Genomic DNA, 19,567 nt, shown 5'->3' on the forward strand with positions numbered 1-19,567 from the left:
AGCTATCAGATTCTTACTTCTTCCAGTCCCAATTTATCACATGCCTTCTACTCTAATCCTTTCAACTGCTTCCTGAGGTAGGTAGTGTCCCATCTTGTAGATAAACTGAGGCTTAGAGGTTAGGTAACTTGCCCGAGGTTTTAGAGCCCATAAGGATTTGAAATGAGAGTATTTGTCTGTATCACTACACTAGTCTTCATACAAGATTTAATTCCTGTGTTTTGTCTTATAGGATGATGACTTTATAAAGAGAAAAGAAAAGGCCATCAAGACAGTTGTTGACCTCTCAGTAAGTTTCCCTGCCCCTATTCTTCTGAAAAAAGAACAAAGGCTTACAGCCTCCAAATAGCACTTTGATATAAATCACAAAACCCTGCCCTCTCAGGTTTCACTCTGCTGGGGATGCCCAGGAGCTGACCTCTGGTTAGTGTGAGGGAAGCCCTACCTGTCTTCTGTGCCCCGTATTTGAACAGCACCATTCATGAGTAAAACTTGATACAACCAGTGCCCTATGTTTTCCTTAGTTCCAGTTTTAAGGGAGAAGTTTTCCAAACCTGAAGCCCTTTCTCTTTTGTGCCAGCCAATGACAGGTATAACTTTGAATAGCTCCAAAAAAAGGCAGACAAGCAGATGATGAACTGGAGGTGATAAATTTGGGTCATCTCCCCCATGGTGGCTTTGGAGAGGCAGAACAGAATCTGAGCTTTGCATAAGAAACTCTGGAATGGCCTTTGTCATCATATATAGTATATCTTAACAATGGGGGACTGCACACATGTGCCCATTTCCCCAGTGCAAGGGGCAGAGGAAAGCTTTGGGCTTTTTCAAAACACTCTGGGTCAGAGCCCAGCAGAGCCCTTGTCAGCCCACCCCTACCTCACTTTCCAACCTTCCTGCCTGAGCTGAAGGGAAGGAAGCCTCAATGCCTGGGTGTAAATTATCCTCCAAAAATAATATATAGTGCTATTTTGCATGGTTTTTATTTTAAGAATAAGTATGTGGTCTCCCAGGGTGATTACTCTGAAATGAGTAATAGTCACTTGATGATGAAAGACATGAAGTGCTTGTATAAAACAATAACAGAAAAGTCTTTCTCACTTTATAGTTGTATTTGTATCTTTCCTCCAGTTCCATTTTGGAAGTGGGAGGAGTGGAAAATTTTTAAGATAGTTACCCTCTGAAGTCAGACTCTGTTTTCAGATTTGGTGGATGTATTAAAAATAAGAAGAAAAAGAGTGCCCTGACTGGTGTGGCTTGGATAGGCATTATCCCACAAAAGTGAAAGGTCACTGGCTGATTGCTGGTCAGGGTGCATGCCTGGGTTACAAGCCCAGTGTCTAGCTGGGACATGTGCGAGAGGCAACTGATGGATGTTTCTCTCACACATTGATGTTTCTCTTCCTCTCCTGCTGCCCTGCACTGTCCCCTCTCTGTAAAAATACAGACATACCTCAGTACTTGTTGGCTTCAGAACTTGTGAAACCCTGTACTTGAGGTATGTTGATGAGAAAAAAGTGTTTCAGCACTTGGCACTTGCTCCTGACTTACTTGCACTTGCTAGAACTTGTATGACTCACGATGCTGCTCTGCAAGAGAAGATGCTTCATCATTTGGTACTCGGTTTTGGCACTCATCACAAGTTCTGAAACAAATTAATGATGAATACCAAGCTACCACTCTAAATAAAATCTTTTTAAAAATAAAGAGAGCACATGATATGACAGCAGAATAATTTTTTTTCCTGATCATAATATAGATGTTTAGTTTAGAACTTCTTTAAAGTTATTGTTTTAAAGTTGGTAGATACGGGGGAAGAAAATCAACCTTAATCTCAGAAAACAGAAGCATCCACTTTTGATGTTTGTACATACATCTTTTATGTTTTTATTGTGTGTTTTTATGCTGAATTGGAATTATACTTTAAATATACCTTTGTAGGTTTTTTTTTCACTTACCAATACAGTCTTTAAGCTATTAAAGATTCTTCCTAACAGCATTTGTCATGACAAATAATAACCAGTTGGTTGTATGTACTGTTGCTTTCCCTTATTTTATATGATGCTTCATCTTTGGAAAGATAGGAGAACCAAGCATTGCCTCTGATACAAGGAGCAGAGGAGGCAAGGGCAGTAGAAAGAGGGAAATTCTCTTTGAATTTTGTACTAAGTTTGTGCATTACTTATTCAAACACAATAAATAAAAGTAAAGTTGTTATAGTGCTTTATTGAGTATCTTCACATGTAAATCTCACTATGATTCCTGGGTAGAAAGAGAGGAAACATTATGGTTTTTAGCCGTATTTCCCAGAATAAAAGACCACTGTAGTTGTCAATAATCCTATCAGCGAAAGAGGCCCTGACATCTCTATACCTATTAAATATCTGAGGCCTCCAGAGAAATTATTTCTTCTTTTCATTTGTAATAGAGTTTTTTTAAACCCCCTCTTCTTGATAATGTAACTGTATAGAATTTAAGGACATAATGATAATAACAAATACATAGTACCCAGATATTGTTCTAAGCATTAATGTGTAACTCACAGCAACCCTATGAAATAGTATTTTTTGACAGGTGAGGAAAGTGAGGTGCAGATAGGTTATATAAGTTGCTCAAGGTCACATTGAAGATGATAGTGCCAGAATGCAAACCAATATGCTGTGAGTCTCTAGATAAAAAGATGTTTGCGACTGATCAGAAAATAATATCAAGATAAAGGAAAATGAAAAAAATTGTATAACAGTTTGTATTGCTTAGTTTATTTCCTTTTTTATGTGTAAACTTACTTGTCAGTTGACTGTCAATACATTTTTGGCAGAAGTGGTTAAGAATTTCTGTAGATGGCAAGAGCCAGGTTGTGAGTTTTATTTTCTCCCTATCTGCTGGAAGTAGCTCCTGCTTCCAGATTCTTAGATTTCTTAGCTGTGTTCCATTGCCATTTACTTCCATCCCTCTCACCTACCACCTCTGCGATGGCTTCCTTGCAGCCTTGAAGTGAGTCTCAGGAACTCACAAGAGGCTGCAGTATGTGTCCCTGGCTTATTCTTTTGTCAGTGTAAGAAATGGAACAGGTTGCTGGGTTTTTGTTGTCACTATTCCCAAGGAGAATCCTTCCCTCAGTAAAGGGAATGAATCTTCCTTAGATGACCAGGGTTTGTGGCTCTTTGGAAGTCTCAAGTTCTAAAGAGGGATTTTTTCTTCATCGTTCTTTCCTCAGTTCTCCTTTCAGGTTCTTCATCAGTATTTTTTACCCATTTCCTATTGACAAGCCTAAAGTTCAAAATTTAAATTATGAGTGGTAAATTAAGGATTAAAATCAAGTCTAACATACAGCTCCCTACTTCCAGACCCAGCCTTTTTTATATGAAGTGTGTGCAGCAGCCATGTATCGTTTGAGAGCCATCTCTGTGGTCGGCACCTAACAAGGCATTATCTTACTAACTCCTCAGCAACGCTCAGGGAGTGACACATTATTATTTGCATTTCATAAATTAGGAAGTTGAAGCTCAGAAAGGCAAATAATTCCCTGCATAGTTGTGGAGCTATGAAGAAGCAGCCAGATTTTGATTTTACACCTGACTCCTCCAATGGAACAAGTGTTGGTACTTTTCCACTTTTCTCTGTCTTTATCTGCTCTCTGATTTCCCATGTATCCTGGTGCCGATTTTGCAGTACTGTTCTTGACTCGAGGACTCTGGGCTGTTATTCATCTGGGTCCTAGACCCTCAGAAACATCAAATTGGTTGCGTGCTCCCCTATGACCTTAGAAGTCACTTACAGGGGTATTTACTGTGGCTGTTCCCATTTAAAGACCCTTCGTTTGTCCAGATGGAGAATGTTTGCCAAAGTGGTGGTTGTCCTATTATTTTCATGAATTAATATGTACCATTGTGCTTCAACCAGAAGGATTTTACTTATTTTTGCTTAGAAATAAACCTTTAAAAATAAATTATAAATATTTTAATATTCTTCAAAACATATAACTTATTCTTATTTTTAGCCAACCTTATAGGATTCTTTCAGTCTTTTACATTTGTCCTTGGTTATATAGCCCATCTGTTTTTTTGGTGCATGATTTTTTGTTCTTAAGAAGCTTATTTTTCTTTTATGCTAATACTAAGAATAATAATGAAAAATTGGGAAATGGAGAAATGATGTGGACCCCGACTCATGGGGTCTTCGACATTGTGGATGAGATACGAGACAAATTCACGTGGACTGCCGAGTCCTGTGGAGGAAAAGGGATGACATGGCCACTTTCTCAAGAGGAGAGCACCCCGACCTTTGCCTTGACAGACTTCTATTGCTTTTCTGGGCACCTTACATGATGGTCCTCATTTACCATGCACAGGTTCGCTTTAGGTGGTTACGTTTTACAGAAAAAAAAAGAAGGCGATGCCGCTGATCACATCACAGAAGAAGGATATTTGCAGATGCCAAGAGAAAAGTGGTTGAACCGGTTACACTCCATACTGGAGAGGTTTAGCACAGATTTGAGGAAGTTACTCTAGGCACTTCCTGCCTCAATTCAGGGTGAGGGAGTTTTAGCGAAAGCAAGTCTCAAAGTGGCCTAGGTACAATGCAGGTCTGATTCCCCATGGGAGAACCTATCTGTGGGTGTGGGTCCTGTCTGGGCCCACACCATGCAGAATGGTCTCCTATAGAGAAAAAGTACAAAGACAAATCAGCCATGATCCCACCAGCCAGGGATAATCACTGATATTCCAATTAGGAAATACAGAGTTATGGATATCCATATAGAATTAGGAAGTAGAAAACCGGACGACACTGTACTGTATATTCTTTTTTGATGCAGGCTTGTTTTGCTCAACAATGTAAGCTAGGCTATCTTTCCATGCCAATAAATATCTCTCCCTAGCATTCTTAATGTCTGTAGATGATTCATTGTGTTGTACTAATGTAACTAGCTTAGTTATGAGGTGGGCCATTATGTTGTACATCCTCATAGCTAAATTTTTTCTTTTATCTTTAATTGTTTTCTTAGGATCACTGTCCTGGTCACTGTCAGCCTGTTCTCAATTTCAGTGTCTTTGGTTATATTTTGCTTGTTTGTTTGTTTTGTTGCTTAGGTTCTTATTAAAGGTGAGATCATATGGTATCTGTCTTTCACCACCTGGCTTATTTCTTTTGGCCTCATTTTTCTTTCTCTAGGGGATTATTCCCAGTACTTCTGCTTTTCTTTTTTGAAATGTATTACTTTCTTGACTTCTCCATATCAACTTACCATATAGTATCCAGCTGCTTAGTGTTATAGAAGGCCTACTTGATGGGAGGTGGTGTTTTTAGGGTACCTAAGAAAATGAAATTATTGCCACCCAGGGCAGACCTCTCCTCACCACCTTCCCCTTCCATGTTTTTTTAAAAATACATTTTATTGATTCTGCTATTACAGTTGTCCCACTTTCCCCTTTATTTCCCTCTGCCCTGTACCCACTCATTCGTCTCATTTAGTAGAGTAAGCTGTTGCACAGCGTACTTCCTCCTTTTCTGAGCTGGCAGCCATTCATATGCCTGAAGAAACTGCCCTGTGCAGCGAGGTCTGTTATTCTTAACCTTGAGTTAAGAATACCTGTGAATTTTTACCCCAAGTCCCAAAAGATACTCATTTACTTTTTGTTGAGCATTTTTGGTAGTGCTTAGAATTTTGTATGATAATAGAAGGAACGGGAAAAAAAGACTTCTTAGAGCTTCCAGTCTAGTTGAAAGGAAATAACTTTGCTAAGCTTATTAGATCACCTAAGAGACCATGATGTTTAAAATTACTTCTCCAGTGTGTTATTCCAAAGAGAGGGCCTTTTATACAGTACATAAAATATAAATGTGGTAACATAAATAAAATAGTATCAGTATATTTTATTAATAATATACATATTTGTATATAAAATATGTATCTAAGCTCTTACTATGTGTTAAGATTCTGTTAAATAATTAATCTTCACAGAGGTTAAATAACTTCCCCTGAATCAGACAAGTAGTGGTGGGGTAAGGACTAAAACCCCGTCTGACTCCAGGTCTTCACTTAGTAAGATTGATGAGGACTCACTGTGAGTTAGACCACATTCTATAAGCTGAAGTGACTCTAGCTGTCAAGAATTGGATGAATTAGGGGCTCATCAAGGAAAAAGATATGGTCATGAGGTGGCAATAGCACATGCAGGTATTGAATGCCTGGCATTCAATAAATGTTATTCGTTACTAGTGCTGCTCTTAGTAATAGCAGAGATAAGTTGATGTTGCATACCTTTTTAAGAGTACAATCATGTCAAGCATGGAGAGGTTTTTTTTAATCTCAAAACTTGAATTAATGATGGAATTATGTTACCAAGTCAGTATCTTTACAGGATTGAAAGGACATGAAGAATGAGAGACTGGGAGTCTCCTTCAATACCTATTAATCCAGCTTTCATTTCACAAATGAGGAAACAAGCCTGCTGATGGATCTGCCTTTCCCAAGGTCATCCAGCTAGTTAGTTTTAGAAACAGTACTAGACATCAGTGTACCTGACTCCTGTTACTTTAAAGGGTGACTAGGTAATAGTTCTTTTTAGTTAACCTAGAAGCCTCTGACTTTTAGGTCTAAATTACTATTACTATTAGGTCCTTATTAGGTCCATATTGTTGTAATAATTCATGTGGCAGCCTCAGATTCTATAGTGAGTCTCGTAAGAGGGTTCAAATGAAATGGCTGATGGGTGACTAGTGTAGTGGTAAAACCTTGAGGCCAGTAGCCAGAGTACCTAGGTTCAGGCATAAATCCTTTTAGCAATCCTGAACAAATTATTTAATCTCTGCTTCTTCAGAAGTAAAGTGGAGGTAATAGTGTCTGCCTTAACCCTATCTCAGGGTAATTATAAATTGCAAAGTATGAGATGTTTTTGAGGTGCTTTAAAAATAAGGAATAATTACACAAAGGCCAACATTGTTATTGTTTAGCAGAATAAAAGTTCCTTTTAACTGTTGATTTCAATATGCTGTTGTTTTGGAGTCATGCCCTTTTTTTTTAGAAGAATCCAATTTCCTGTTGTGGTTCATTGACTTTATCAATGGTAACTACTATGGAAGATAGCAATTAAGCTCAATTATATAGTGCTGCTATAGCTGTAGAGCTATAATAGCAGAGTTCAGTGGAAATTAAAGCATATGCAGTAACTGACATCATATGTGTTCATTATATTTTTTCATTACCCCATAAATCTCTTTTATGTTATTTATAGCTTTCTACTCATGTAGGCACCAGCAGCAATCTAGGGAATATTCATGATAGCAAGCTGTAAGAACAACCCTCAAGCATCATCTCAGACCCTGTTTTATTTCTTTTGCACAAAACTTGAAATTATATAGTATACGTGACAGAAAGAATTTTTTCTTTCTGTTCAAAATATTTCATGATAAAAAGTAAAATAGGTTCAGGTCAAGATGGAGGTGGAGGTAGAAACACTCCGCTTCCTTGCACAACCAAAAGAAGGAAAATTACCAATTTAAAAACAGTAAACAGCCCTGGCTGATGTGGCTTAATGGATTGACCACTGGCCTTCAAACCAAAGGATCGCTGGTTCAATTCCCAGTCAGGGCACATGCCTAGGTTGCAGGCCAGGTGTCCAGTGAGGGGCACGTGAGAGGCAACCACACATTGATGTTCTTTCTCCTTCCCTTCCCCTCTCTCCAAAAATAAATAAATAAAATATTTTTTAAAAAACCAATAACCAAAAGGGCCAGAAAATCAGAATGCATGGAACTCTGACAACCAAGGAGTTAAAGAAACATTCACCCAGGCCTGCAGGAGGGGCAGAGACTGATGGCTGATCAGAGAGGACACACAACAAGGTGGGGCTGGCTTGAACCGGAAAATAAAGACTCAAAACTTCCAGCTGTAAAATACTGTGGGGGTTGCAAAATGGGAGAAACTCTCAGTCTCACAGGACAGTTCATTGGAAAGTGGGGCTAAACCAAAGTGAGCCAGTGGCATTGTTCCCTCTCCAACCCCTCCCCCACAGTGCCACAACACAGCAAAGAGGGTTGCCCCACCCAGGTGAATACCTAAGGCTCTACCCCCTTACAGTATAGCAGGTATGCAGAGACAAAGGAATATAGCCCAAATAAAAGAACAGATTAAAACTCCAGAAAAAGAGCTAAATGATGAGGTAGACTATGTATCTGATGCAGAGTTCAAACACTGGTAATCAGGATGCTGACAGAACCGAATGAGCTCAGTTGCAAACTGAAGGAAGAAATGAAGACTACCCAAAGTGAATTAAAGCAAAATATACAGAGAACCAACAGTGAAGGGAAGGAAATGGGCTCAAAGCAATAATTTTGGAAAAAAAGGAAGAAATAATCATCCAGTGGAACAGAATGAAGAAACAAAAATTCAAAAAATCAAGAGAAGCTTAGGAACCTATGGGACAACTTTAAGTGCTGTAATATCCAAATCCTAGGGGTGTCAGAAGGAGAACAAGAAGACCAAGAAATTGAAAACTTATTTGAACAAATAATGAAGGAAAACTTCCCCAATCTGGTAAAGTAAATAGGCATCTAGAAAGTCCAGGAAGCTCAGAGAGTCCCAAAGAAATTGGACCCAGGGAGGAGCACAATAAGGCACATCATCATTAAGTTACCCAAGATTAAAGATAAAGAGAGAATCTTAAAAGCAGCAAGAGGAAAGGAGAGAGTTACCTACAAAGGAGTTCCCATAAGACTGTCAACTGATTTCTCAAAAGAAACCATGCAAGCAAGAAGGGGCTGGAAAGCAGTATTCAAAAATCATTAAAGGCAAGTACTTACATCCAAGATTACTCTATACAGGAAAGTTATTTAGAAGGGAAAGGCAGATAAAGCGCTTCCCAGATAAGGTGAAGTTAAAGGAGTTCATCATCAGCAAACCCTTATTATATGAATTGTTAAAGAAACTTATCTAAGAAATAGAAGAAGACAAGAAACTGAACAGTAAAATGACAACAAACTCATAACTATCAACAACTGAAGCTATAAATCAAAAACAAAAACTAAGCAAACAACTAGAACAGGAACAGAACCAGAGAAATGGAGATCACATGGAATGCTATCAATGGGAGGGACGGAAGTACAGTGAAAAGAAGCATAATTGGTAGGCATAAAATAAACGGGCAGGTTAAGAATAGTACAGGAAACAGAGAAGCCAAAGAACTTACATGTACAACCCATACATGTGAACTAAGGTCAGGGTGTGGGGGATGTTGGAGGGTAGAGGTGTTCAGGGCAGAGGGGCGATAAAGGGAAGAAAAAAATTGGAACAACTGTGATAGTATAATTAATAAAATATACTTTAAAAAGAAATAAAATAATAAACAACCAGAATTATCAAGGCGGGGAACAATTCTAATCAGAAGAAAAATGCTACTGTCTGGAGAAACCTGATAGCAATGCCTGTCCTGGTGATGTCCAGGTAGAGATAAGATGTGGTGAGCTCTGGTACTGCAGAAGAAAAGTTCCTGGGTCACAGAAGTAGAATGCCTTGCTTGTATAAGACAATTGCCCACTTGGACCCAGAACCCTCAACAAATATTACTAAGGGATTATTTGACTGCCAGCTTGGCAGTCAAGGACATTCATTTGGGATAGAATGACATTGCAGATCACCTGGGGGTGAAAACCTAAATACAGTAATTGAGCACTTCTATGTGCTATATACTTGTTTAGGAGGGTGTGTGTGTGTATTCCAAATGGGGAAGGATAGACTTCTGTTGGGATTCTTGATTTTCCATTCAGAAAAACCATAGCTAGAGCCCTGCCTTTAATTATAACCCCCCAAATCTGAATGAATGAAAAGGCTAAATATAAAATTAACACACAAGAACTTTTTTTCAAAATTTCTGGAAGTGGAAGTAAGTTATAAAGTGATACATTTGACTACGTAAACATACTGAAATGTCATAGAACAAAAAAACACCAAGTTACAACAAAGGTGACAGACACTCAGTTGCATGGAAATATTTGCTACCTAAGTCAAAGGAGCAGAGTTCTCGAAGGCAGACACCCTTAATGCCCACTGTTGTGATGGGGAAATACACATTTCCCTGACTTTACACTTGGCAACCAGTTCAGGAGAGCCGTCTTATGCTCCATATCTCCTTTGTCTCATTCACTTTTTAGGAAGCTTACAAGCCCCGTCGAAAATACAAACGCCAACAGGGAGCAGAGGAGCTGCTTGATGAAGAATCTCGAGTCCATGCTACACTTTTGGAATATGGCAGGTATGAATGAGATCCAGTCCGCAGTGTCTATTTTATAAAGCAATTGGAAAGGAAAACTATTTTGAATTTCTTTATTGGGATTAACTTGGTTGGTTTTTTACCTGATTGAGTTTACTATTTTGGGCCCAAGATTTCCAGCATCTGGAACTTGTCTCTGGTATTGAATTACCCAAGTTTCCGAGGGTAGCTTCCTGATGGTGGTAGTGTCCTGATCCTGGGAACTTCTTTCTAAAAATGTGTGTGACTGTGCTTTGGCTCTGTTCTCCTTGGGGGTTGGGAGTTTGGGGCATTTATGGAGGCTGGGGGTGGTCTGCCCTTCATGTCTCTGCCATTTGATAAAATCTCCAAGTAAACTAAAGAGTTTTTAATAGTTTAAGTATTAGAATAATAGTTTTGGTTTCCTATGAACAATTGCCCTAACTAGGAAAATGAAGAATTTTGAAGTAGTTTTGTCCCTTCTTAAAAAAGTCTCTAGCCCTGGCTGGTCTAGTTCAGTGGATTGAGCTCAGGCCTTCGAATCACATGATCGCGGTTCGATTCCCAGTCAGGGCACATGCCTGGGTTGCAGGCCAGTTCCCAGCGGGGTACTCACGAGAGGCAACCATACATCGATGTTTCTTTCCTTCTCTCTTTCCCTTCCCTTCTAAAAAAAGATAAATAAATAAAATCTTTAAAAAACTCTAATTTGTAAAAAACAATTCTTACTTTATATCCTCAGTTTTTACTTAAAGCACAACGGTAAAGAAGTACTTCCTCTCATTGAAGTTTTTGGTTGACACTGGGTATTAACCTTCATTTATGTCCTGCGTTTTCTACTTAGGATAACTGATTCTTTGATGTGAGTATGTCTCCTTGGGCTTCTTTCCTTTATACTGGGAGCGGTTGCTGTGTGCTGCTCTGCCTCATAACCCAACCCTTGTTGGGTGGCTGGAACTAATAGCATTGCCACTAACATCTCCCTGCGTGAACATCTGATGGCTTCCACCTCTACGAATAGGAACTAAGAGAAAACCAGGATACTAGCCTTAATTGGCTGAAGTACGCTATCTTTCAAATGGAATTATTACTACTTTTTGTGTGTGTTTTTGAGGGGGCTGTGTGGGGTCAGGTCCTTCCTCCCTAAGAATGAAAACTAGTCTGTTTCAAGGGAAGTTGTTAGTCCTGGCCCTAAGTTATATGTGATGGCTGCCCACACAGCTCACCAGTTGTTGCTGTGAATTGAACTCATCTGAGTAAGGCATCATCAGACCAACTACATAATTTGTATGACCTAGTTTAAAATGAAAATGTAGGGTTCTTTGTTAAGAATTATTAAAATGATTAATTATTAAGAATTTCAAGACAGCAAAACAGCTAAATGTGGGGCACTTCTGAGTGTGGAGCCCTTTGCAACTGGACAGGTTGAATGTCCTGGGCACTGTGATGGGGTCTTTCCAGCCAAACCCCAGCTGCAGCTGAGCAGGGGAAACCACTTCTCTGGGAGAGCCATGTCAGCATGTTCCAGAGCCAAAGTGTATTTGAGGGATGTTGTGGCTTTTGTAAATCTGTATTTTTCATACTTCCAGTTTTGCCAATATCATGCAAATTCAGCCGTTCCTGGGCTGCAAGGGAATCAGAGATTCAGTAAATTGTCCACCTCCTGAATACCATGCTACAAATTTCAATGTTTTGTTTTGTTTTGAAATAATCAGTTTCGCATTGGATCTTTTGCATGTGTCATAGATGGTAGTTGTTGTCACCATGTGAAGTCTGGGTAAATTCAGGACATTCCTGCCCATCCTCAGGAGTGATTAGAGCACTTTGAGGCCAGAGTCTGGCTTGAGTTTCTTTAGGGAAAAGAGTGAGACATTGGTTTTGTTTTTGACTCCTAAATTTGGAGGGTAAGAAAGAGCAAAATGTCTCAATTCCAATCTTAGTTCCTGTTGGTGGAGTCATGCTGACTTCTAAGCCTAGGTAGGTAGGTAGGATGAAAGATTTGTTTTATTTTTTTAGGAGAGAGATTATTTTGCTTTCTTTTTAGCTTTGCTGTTAAGGAATGATGAGTTTTTGAAAGGTGGAGAAGTAAATACTTCTTATATTTATATTTTATATTTTATATTTTATTTAGTTCATTTTCTTTTTTGAAAATACTAAAGACTGCATTCAAAAAAGGATAAAAATTAACCCTTTTTTTTGGTGCCTGAGGTCAACTGTTGACTATTAAGAGCCTCAGACTAGGACTTGAAATCAGGTTTCTTGGACTCCAAAAGTATGGCATTATCATTATCTACAAACATTGAGCTTACAGTGAGAGTTTGGCTCTTGGTTTTAGAAAGACAGGCCCAGTCTTTGTGTGGTCTGAGACTGAATAAGAAGAGAGTTGTTATTAAACTTACAGAACAAACTGGGTAAAACATAAAGCCCAATGAGTGTGTGTTTTATTCTCTGTTCTGGGAAGGCCCCTTGCCTCCTTTCTATTAGACTCTTTCCTCACAGTTCTATTCAGTACTCTCCACCTCATGGAGATCCTTACCATTAATTAAATGAGGATTACATAACCATATGAAGAACTTTCAACGGTTTGTCCTCTTGTAGAAAACAGTAAATGTTAACTATTAGGTCCCAAGGTCACAGCAATAGCAGCAGCAGTTTTCAGTTCTAAAATTCCCTTAAATATGACCTTTACTTTAAAATAAGGATCCTTTCCTAAGCCTCCCTTTCAATTATCTTTGTCTCTATGTAGTCATTACTCCTAGGACTAGCCCTCTCTCTAACCCTGTTACGGGAAGTTTTACCTACTCTTCCTTCCTTCCCCAGTCAAGCAGGCTGGCCCTTCGTTGGCTCTGAGATTCACTGCTTCATCCTGCCTTTCCCCTTATTTTTGTGCACACCTTAGTTGCTCATCCCCACCTAGGAATACAAATTCTCCATCTTTCATCAGTGTTCCTTTCATTAGCCTAGGCTCACAGTGTACCTGGCTTTGAGGTTAGCATTACAGCTTCTTCCTTCTGTTCTGACTTTTCATTGTTCAAATAAGGCTAGACTTTGAGCCTTGTCAACCATGCTGAAGGCTTTAAGGATTATGTGTCTATTGAAAACATGTTTGACTATATTTGTTTAAATATTATGGTGTTGGAAAAACAAGACTAATAGTTTTATTTTAGACTTAAACAAAGTTGCAGGTGTATAATATTTTAATTTTATTATGGCCCCAATCAACTTTTAGGAGCTAACCTAAATACCTAACCACAAAATAAAATGGCCAGTATGGGGGAATGCATTTTATGATGTGGATCCTGGCTCTTGGGGTCCGAAGCGTTATGGATGAGACGAGATAAATTCACATGGACTACTTAGTCCTGTGGAGGAACAGGAACAGCTCGGCTTCTCTCTCAAGAGGAGAAAAGGCCTTGGAGTGCCTTGGCCACCCTCTGAAAAGGACAGTGCCTTGACCCTTGGCTTGACAAGCTTTATTGGGTTCAATTTGCACAGGAATGCAGGGTGTATACATAAAGCTCATCAATCATTGTCAGGCAGAAATGATTAAATAATATAACATTCAGAGAACTCTGAGGGCTTATTCTGAGTCAGGGTCAGATAGTTAAAGGGCCATAAAACTTTAGGGAACAAACTTACTTGCTGTTTGGACCCTTATCATTTAAATTCAGGGTATTAGCAAAATAGGTTTCATAGGATTTTATGCATTCTTTCTTAGGCCTGATCGCCCTAGGGAACCGGCCCTTTCCAGCACGGGGCTGCACCCACTGATGGCACTGTTTCAGGCTTAAGGCATTGTTTTAGGCTTAAATCAGGCAGGGGAAGTAAGGTAGGCAAGAGATTAGGAGACCTTGCAGACAGAATGAGGACTCAGGCTATGTCAGAGCCGAGGGGCGAGGGTCCATCACCCCCTTTTTCTGCAGCCCACCAAGTCCTTCCCTGGGGGCCCCTTCACAACTGTGCCTGTCTTAGGTTGTCCTTCTTTTGAGGAATCTTACCTGTCATTGGCTAACCAGTCATCCTCCCAGGGTCAAGCAGGGTGAAGAGAAAGGGGGCAGAGGTTGTGCCCCTACAAGGAAGATAAGCTTTGTCTCTTAAGGGGCGTATGGTCCCAAGGTCCTTTACTCAGCCTTATCCACAGGGTATTACAGCTTCTGAAACTAGGCAGGGCAATTTCCAACAATTTTACATGCAGTATAATTGACTTGAAAGTGGAGTTTTGAAGCTCAACCACTAGAATGCTGGAGTTAGCCTATTCCACACTACTTTAGGCTTAATTTTGAGTTGCCTTGAAGTCATTCTGTACTTAGTAAATGAAATATGATGTATCTCTCTCAACCTCTGTCCCATATGATAGTAAGACCTGTGTATACTCATAGAAGGTATTTAGTAAATGCTTGTTCAGTGAACGAAGAATGGAGTTCACAGTCCTTAGTATTTAGGGCTTTCTTATGTCCCTGTTTTGCTCATATTCCAGATAGCTTGACATATCTTAATTTTCCCTGGGGCAGTTATTCTTAAAGGATAGTTTTTCCCTAGAACTGTGATGATCAGTTAGGTAGGCACTAGCCACAGATGGCTATTGAGCACTTGAGATGTGACCAGTGTGGCTTATGAACATAATTTTAGTTTTAGGTAAATAAAATTTAAATTTTAAAACTCCTGCTGACTTAGTTATTAGAATGTTTCATTATTGTTGGAATAACTTGAGTACATTAATCTACTATTTTTAAGTTTATATATGTGGCTCTTGTTATATTTCTCTTGAACTATACTGTTCTAGAAGATACATGTCCTTGATATTGAAGACCAGTTACTAGGTCTAGGTAATAGGACCAGAGTTCTGTTGGTACTGACAGTGTAGGACATCAGCAAAGGTGGTGAGTCAGAGCTAACCAAGGGGAAGGTAGGAATAAATTGCTCATATGGTACTGCAAATCAGGCTGGCTCTTGAGACAAAAGGGTAGGGCTGACTGCCCAAGGGGAAAGAGAGGTTGTAAGATTGAGTAGCATACCTCGAGAGGATAAATGAGAAGTAAATGCTTTTATAGTAGAAATAAATTGAAAAATCCCCATACTCTTTGTGAGGGATGATGGGCCATAAAGGGATGCCTTTTCCTGGTGAAGCTTAAGCAACTTTGGAAGAGGAAGAATGGGGCATATAATGAGGCAGGCATTACTAGGCAATTGAAGACAGCTCTTTGTCATGGAAGCATCACCATCATGTCACATGGAGAAAGAAACCTTCAGAATGAGGTTTATCCACAATAGGATTTTATTTACTCATAAAAAGAAATTAAATCCTGATTTGTGCTACAATATGGATGAACCTTGGAAATGTGCTAAATGAAAGAAGCTAAGCATAAAAGGCTACACACTGTATGATTCCATTTGTATGAAATGTCCAGAATAGGCAAATCCATAGAGATGGAAAGTAGATTACTGGTTGCCACGGGATGGGGAGAGATGGAAATGGTACTGACTGCTGATAGGTGTGGATTTCTTTTAGAGGTAATGAAACTATCTGGAATTAGGTAGTGGTGATAGTTACACAAAATAGTGAATATACTTAAACTACTGAAGTATATATAGTTTACAATAGTAAATTTTTTGTTATGTGAATTATACTTCAATTTTAAAAATGTAAAAAGGGAGTGAATAAAGCAGATACCCTTTCTTCCAGGAGCTAGGCAGGCAGATTCCACATAACGTAATTATATACTCTGGGATGAGTACACTGGTGGTCTAAACAAGAAACACACAGCCAGGAGCCTAGCCTAGTTTTGGATGGTTAGAAGTCTTCCCAGAGTCTGTCTTTAAGGACGGAATAGTTTAATTCTACCTGGGAATTAAATTGCTTAGATTTAGTAGTTTACTGCTTTATTTGGAAAATCCATTAAGTTCTGGGGCCAGATAAGGGCTGTGTGCGTGAGGATATGTCTTCTACCCTTCAGGTCTACACAGACTAAAGTCTAGAAAACAACAACAACAAAAAATATATTCAAGGTTCAAAAACACAGAAGTGAAGATACTTGGTGAGATCTCTTAATTGGTCAAGATTCCCTAGTTGAGAACACAAAACCCTCCTGCTAGTTTCAGCAGAATGATTGACTAAATACAGGGATCCTTGGGAATGTTTGAAAGATGAAATCTAGGCTGAGCCATTGTCTTTTCCCAAGCATCACACTGGAACTGGGCCTCCAAATATGCTGCTGTTCTCCATAGTCAGGAAGCTGCTAGAAGCCTGTGAAATTGGGAAGCTGGTGCTTCAGCTGCTGACAAAAAAAAAAACCCACACTACTTCTGCCAAAATCAGGAAGCCACTGTGACAGTTACTGGCCCCTACACCACCTTATACTTCCCCTGTGATCCACATTGCACAGTCAGTCCTTTGTGAGCATTCAAAACACCAGCAAATGCATCAGATTGGTAGAACCTAACTAGCATTCAAAACCCTATGTGCAAGGGAGTATGGAAAATAAGAGTTTTTTGTTTTTCATCCTCTCTACTAGGAAGATGCAATAGATATTCACTAAGCCAATTCACAGACTCTTGCCATGAGGCCCTTTATAGAATGTAGTAGATATTTTAGCTTTAACCTTGATCTGTTATACTTTGGTGTAAGAAATGCCATCAGTTTCTGAATATTGACTTTGTGTCCTGCTACTTTGCCAAATTTACTCATTAGGTCGAGTAATTTTTTCATGTGGTGCATCACATTTATTGATTTGTGAATATTGTACCATCCTTGCATCCCTAGGATAAATCTCACTTGACCATGGTGTATGATCTTTTTAATGTATTGCTGGATCAGGATTGCCAGTATTTTGTTGAGGATTTTAGTATCTATGTTCATCAGATATATTGGCCTATGGTTTTCCTTCTTCGTTGGGTCTTTACCTGGTCTTGGAATTGGGATAATACTGGCCTCATAAAAAGAGTTTGGGAATGTTCCCTCTTCTTGAATTTTTTTGGAGTAGTTTAAGAATAAGAGTTAGTTTTTCTTTGAATGTTTGGTAAAATTTGCCCATGAAGCTATATGGTCCAGGGCTTTTGTGTGCTGGGAGTTTTTTGATTACTACTTCAATTTCAGTAGTTGTTACTAGTGTATTCAGGATTTCTGCTTCTTCTTGATTCAGTTTTGGCGAATTGTGTTTCCAGAAATTTATCCATTTTTCCCAGATTGTCCAATTTATTGGCATATAATTATTCATAGTCATTTCTTACAAGCCTTTGTACTTCTGTGGTATCAGTTGTTATTTCTCCTTTTTTGTTTTTGATTTTTATTTGAGTCCTCTTTCTTTCTTGATGAGTCTGGTTAAAGGTTCATCACTTTTGTTTATCTTTTCAAAGAACCAGCTCCTGGATTTATTGATCCTTTGAGTTATGTATTGATCCATAGAGTCCTTTTAGTCTCCATGTGATTTAATTCTGCTCTGATCTTTATTATTTCTTTCCTTTTTCTGTCTCTGGGATTTGTTTGTTGTTGTTCCTTTAGTTCTTTTAGAGGTAGGGGTGGGTTGTTAGAGGTTTTTCTGTCTTCTTCAGGTAGGCCTATATTGCTCTGCATTTCCCTCTCAGGACTACCTTCACTGTATCACATAAGTTTTGGGTGGTTGTTTGTTCATTTTCATTTGTTTCCAGTACTTTTTGATTTTTCCCTTGATCTCATTATTACCCATTCATTATTTAATAACATGTTCTTCAGTCTCCATGTATTTGAATGTTTTTGAGTTTTTTTCCATGAGGTTGGTTTCTAGCTTCAAGCCATTGCAATATGAGAAGGTGCTTGATGTGATTTCAATTTTCTTGATTTTGTTGAGGCTTGTTTTGTGCCCTACCATGTGGTCTATGAAAATGTCCCTTGTGCATTTGAAAAGAATGTATATTTTGCTTCTTTGGAGTGAAATGCTCTGTAAATATGTATTAAGTCCATTTGTTCTAGAGTATTGTTATATGCCACACTATCCTTGTTGATTTTTTGTTTGGATGATCTGTCCATTGTTGACAGTGAGGTGTTAAAATCCCCAATGATGACTATATTGCTGTCAATCTCCTTTTTAAAGTCCTCTAAGTTTTTTCTTATGTGTTTATGTGCTGCTTTGGAGAGTGCATATATGTTTACAAGGATTATATACTTTTGTTGGACAATTCTCTTAAGCATTATGTAGTGACCTTTGTCTCTTGTTATGGCCTTTGTTTTGAAGTCTATTTTGTCTAAGTATTGCTACCCCATCTTTTTTTTCATGTCCATTTGCTTGAAAAAAAATTTTTCCATCCCTTCCCTTTCAACCTGTGTAGATCTTTTGTTCTGAAGTGGGTCTTTTGCATATATGCAGATTGTGTTTTATTATCTACTCAGCTATCCTGTGTCTTTTGATTGGTGCATTTACTCCATTTATACTTAAGGTTGTTATTGATGGGTATTTATTGCCTTTTAAAAAAAGATTTTGTTTATTTATTTTTAGACAAAGGAAGGGAGGGAGAAAGACTGGAGGAGAAACATCACTGTGTGGTTGCCTCTCCTGCACCTCTCATTGGGGACCTGTCCTGAAACCCAGGCCTGTGCCCTGACTGGGAATTGAACAGCAACCCTTTCGTTCTCAGGCCAGTGCTCAATCCACTGTGCCACATCAGCCAGGGCTATTTATTGCCAATTTTTTCCCTCTCTGCATGTGTTCTTGTACCTCTCTCTTTTTCTTTTTCTTCATCTTCTTAAAGCAATCCCTTTAGCATCTCTTGCAATGCTTGTTTGATGGAGGTGTATTCTTTTAACCTTTTTCTTTTTTTGTCTGAGAAACTCCTTATTTCACCTTCCATGTTAAATGAGAGCCTTGCTGGGTAGAGTAGTCTTGGTTGCAGATCTTTGCTTTTCGTTAGGTGGAATAATTTGTGCCAGTCCCTTCTGGCTTGTAGTGTTTCTATTGGGAAATTAGCGGATAGCCTTAGCGGAGCTCCTTTGTATATCGCTAGCCATTTCTCCCTTGTTGCCTTTAAAACTCTCTCTTTAAATTTTGTCAAATAAATTATGATGTTTCTTGCAGTGGTTCTCTTTGGGTTCTTCTCAGTTGGTGCCCTGTGTGCTTCCTGAACTTGCATCACTTTTTCCCTTATCAAGTTAGGAAAGTATTCTCTCATCATTTTTTCAAACAGGTTTTCTATCCCTCGTTCCTTTTCTTCTCCTTCTGGAATCCCTATATGCAAATATCGTTATGTTTCATATTGTCCTACAGCCCCTTTAAACTATCTGTATTCTTTTTAGTCTTCTTCATTTTGTTGCTCTGACTGGGTGTTTTCTCGTGTACCCTCAATTTGCTGATTTGATCCTCTGCTTCATCTAACCT

The 19,567-nt window shown here is 38.9% G+C and overlaps 1 protein-coding gene across 2 annotated transcripts in view; it reads left to right on the forward strand.

Annotated features, from left to right (window-relative positions):
• CCDC93 (CCC complex scaffolding subunit CCDC93) overlaps nt 1-19,567 on the forward strand; it is a 107,259-nt gene that overhangs the window by 22,019 nt on the left and 65,673 nt on the right. For both annotated transcript variants that reach the window (XM_037049905.1, XM_037049904.1), the window contains exons 6-7: nt 233-289; nt 10,147-10,247. In XM_037049905.1, the coding sequence (XP_036905800.1) occupies nt 233-289; nt 10,147-10,247 (158 nt within the window). The remainder of the gene's footprint in view (nt 1-232; nt 290-10,146; nt 10,248-19,567) is intronic.

This window comes from Sturnira hondurensis, unplaced genomic scaffold (assembly GCF_014824575.4).
Source record: "Sturnira hondurensis isolate 20B ecotype Veracruz unplaced genomic scaffold, ASM1482457v3 Scaffold0006496, whole genome shotgun sequence".
NCBI classification, from domain to species: domain Eukaryota; kingdom Metazoa; phylum Chordata; class Mammalia; order Chiroptera; family Phyllostomidae; genus Sturnira; species Sturnira hondurensis.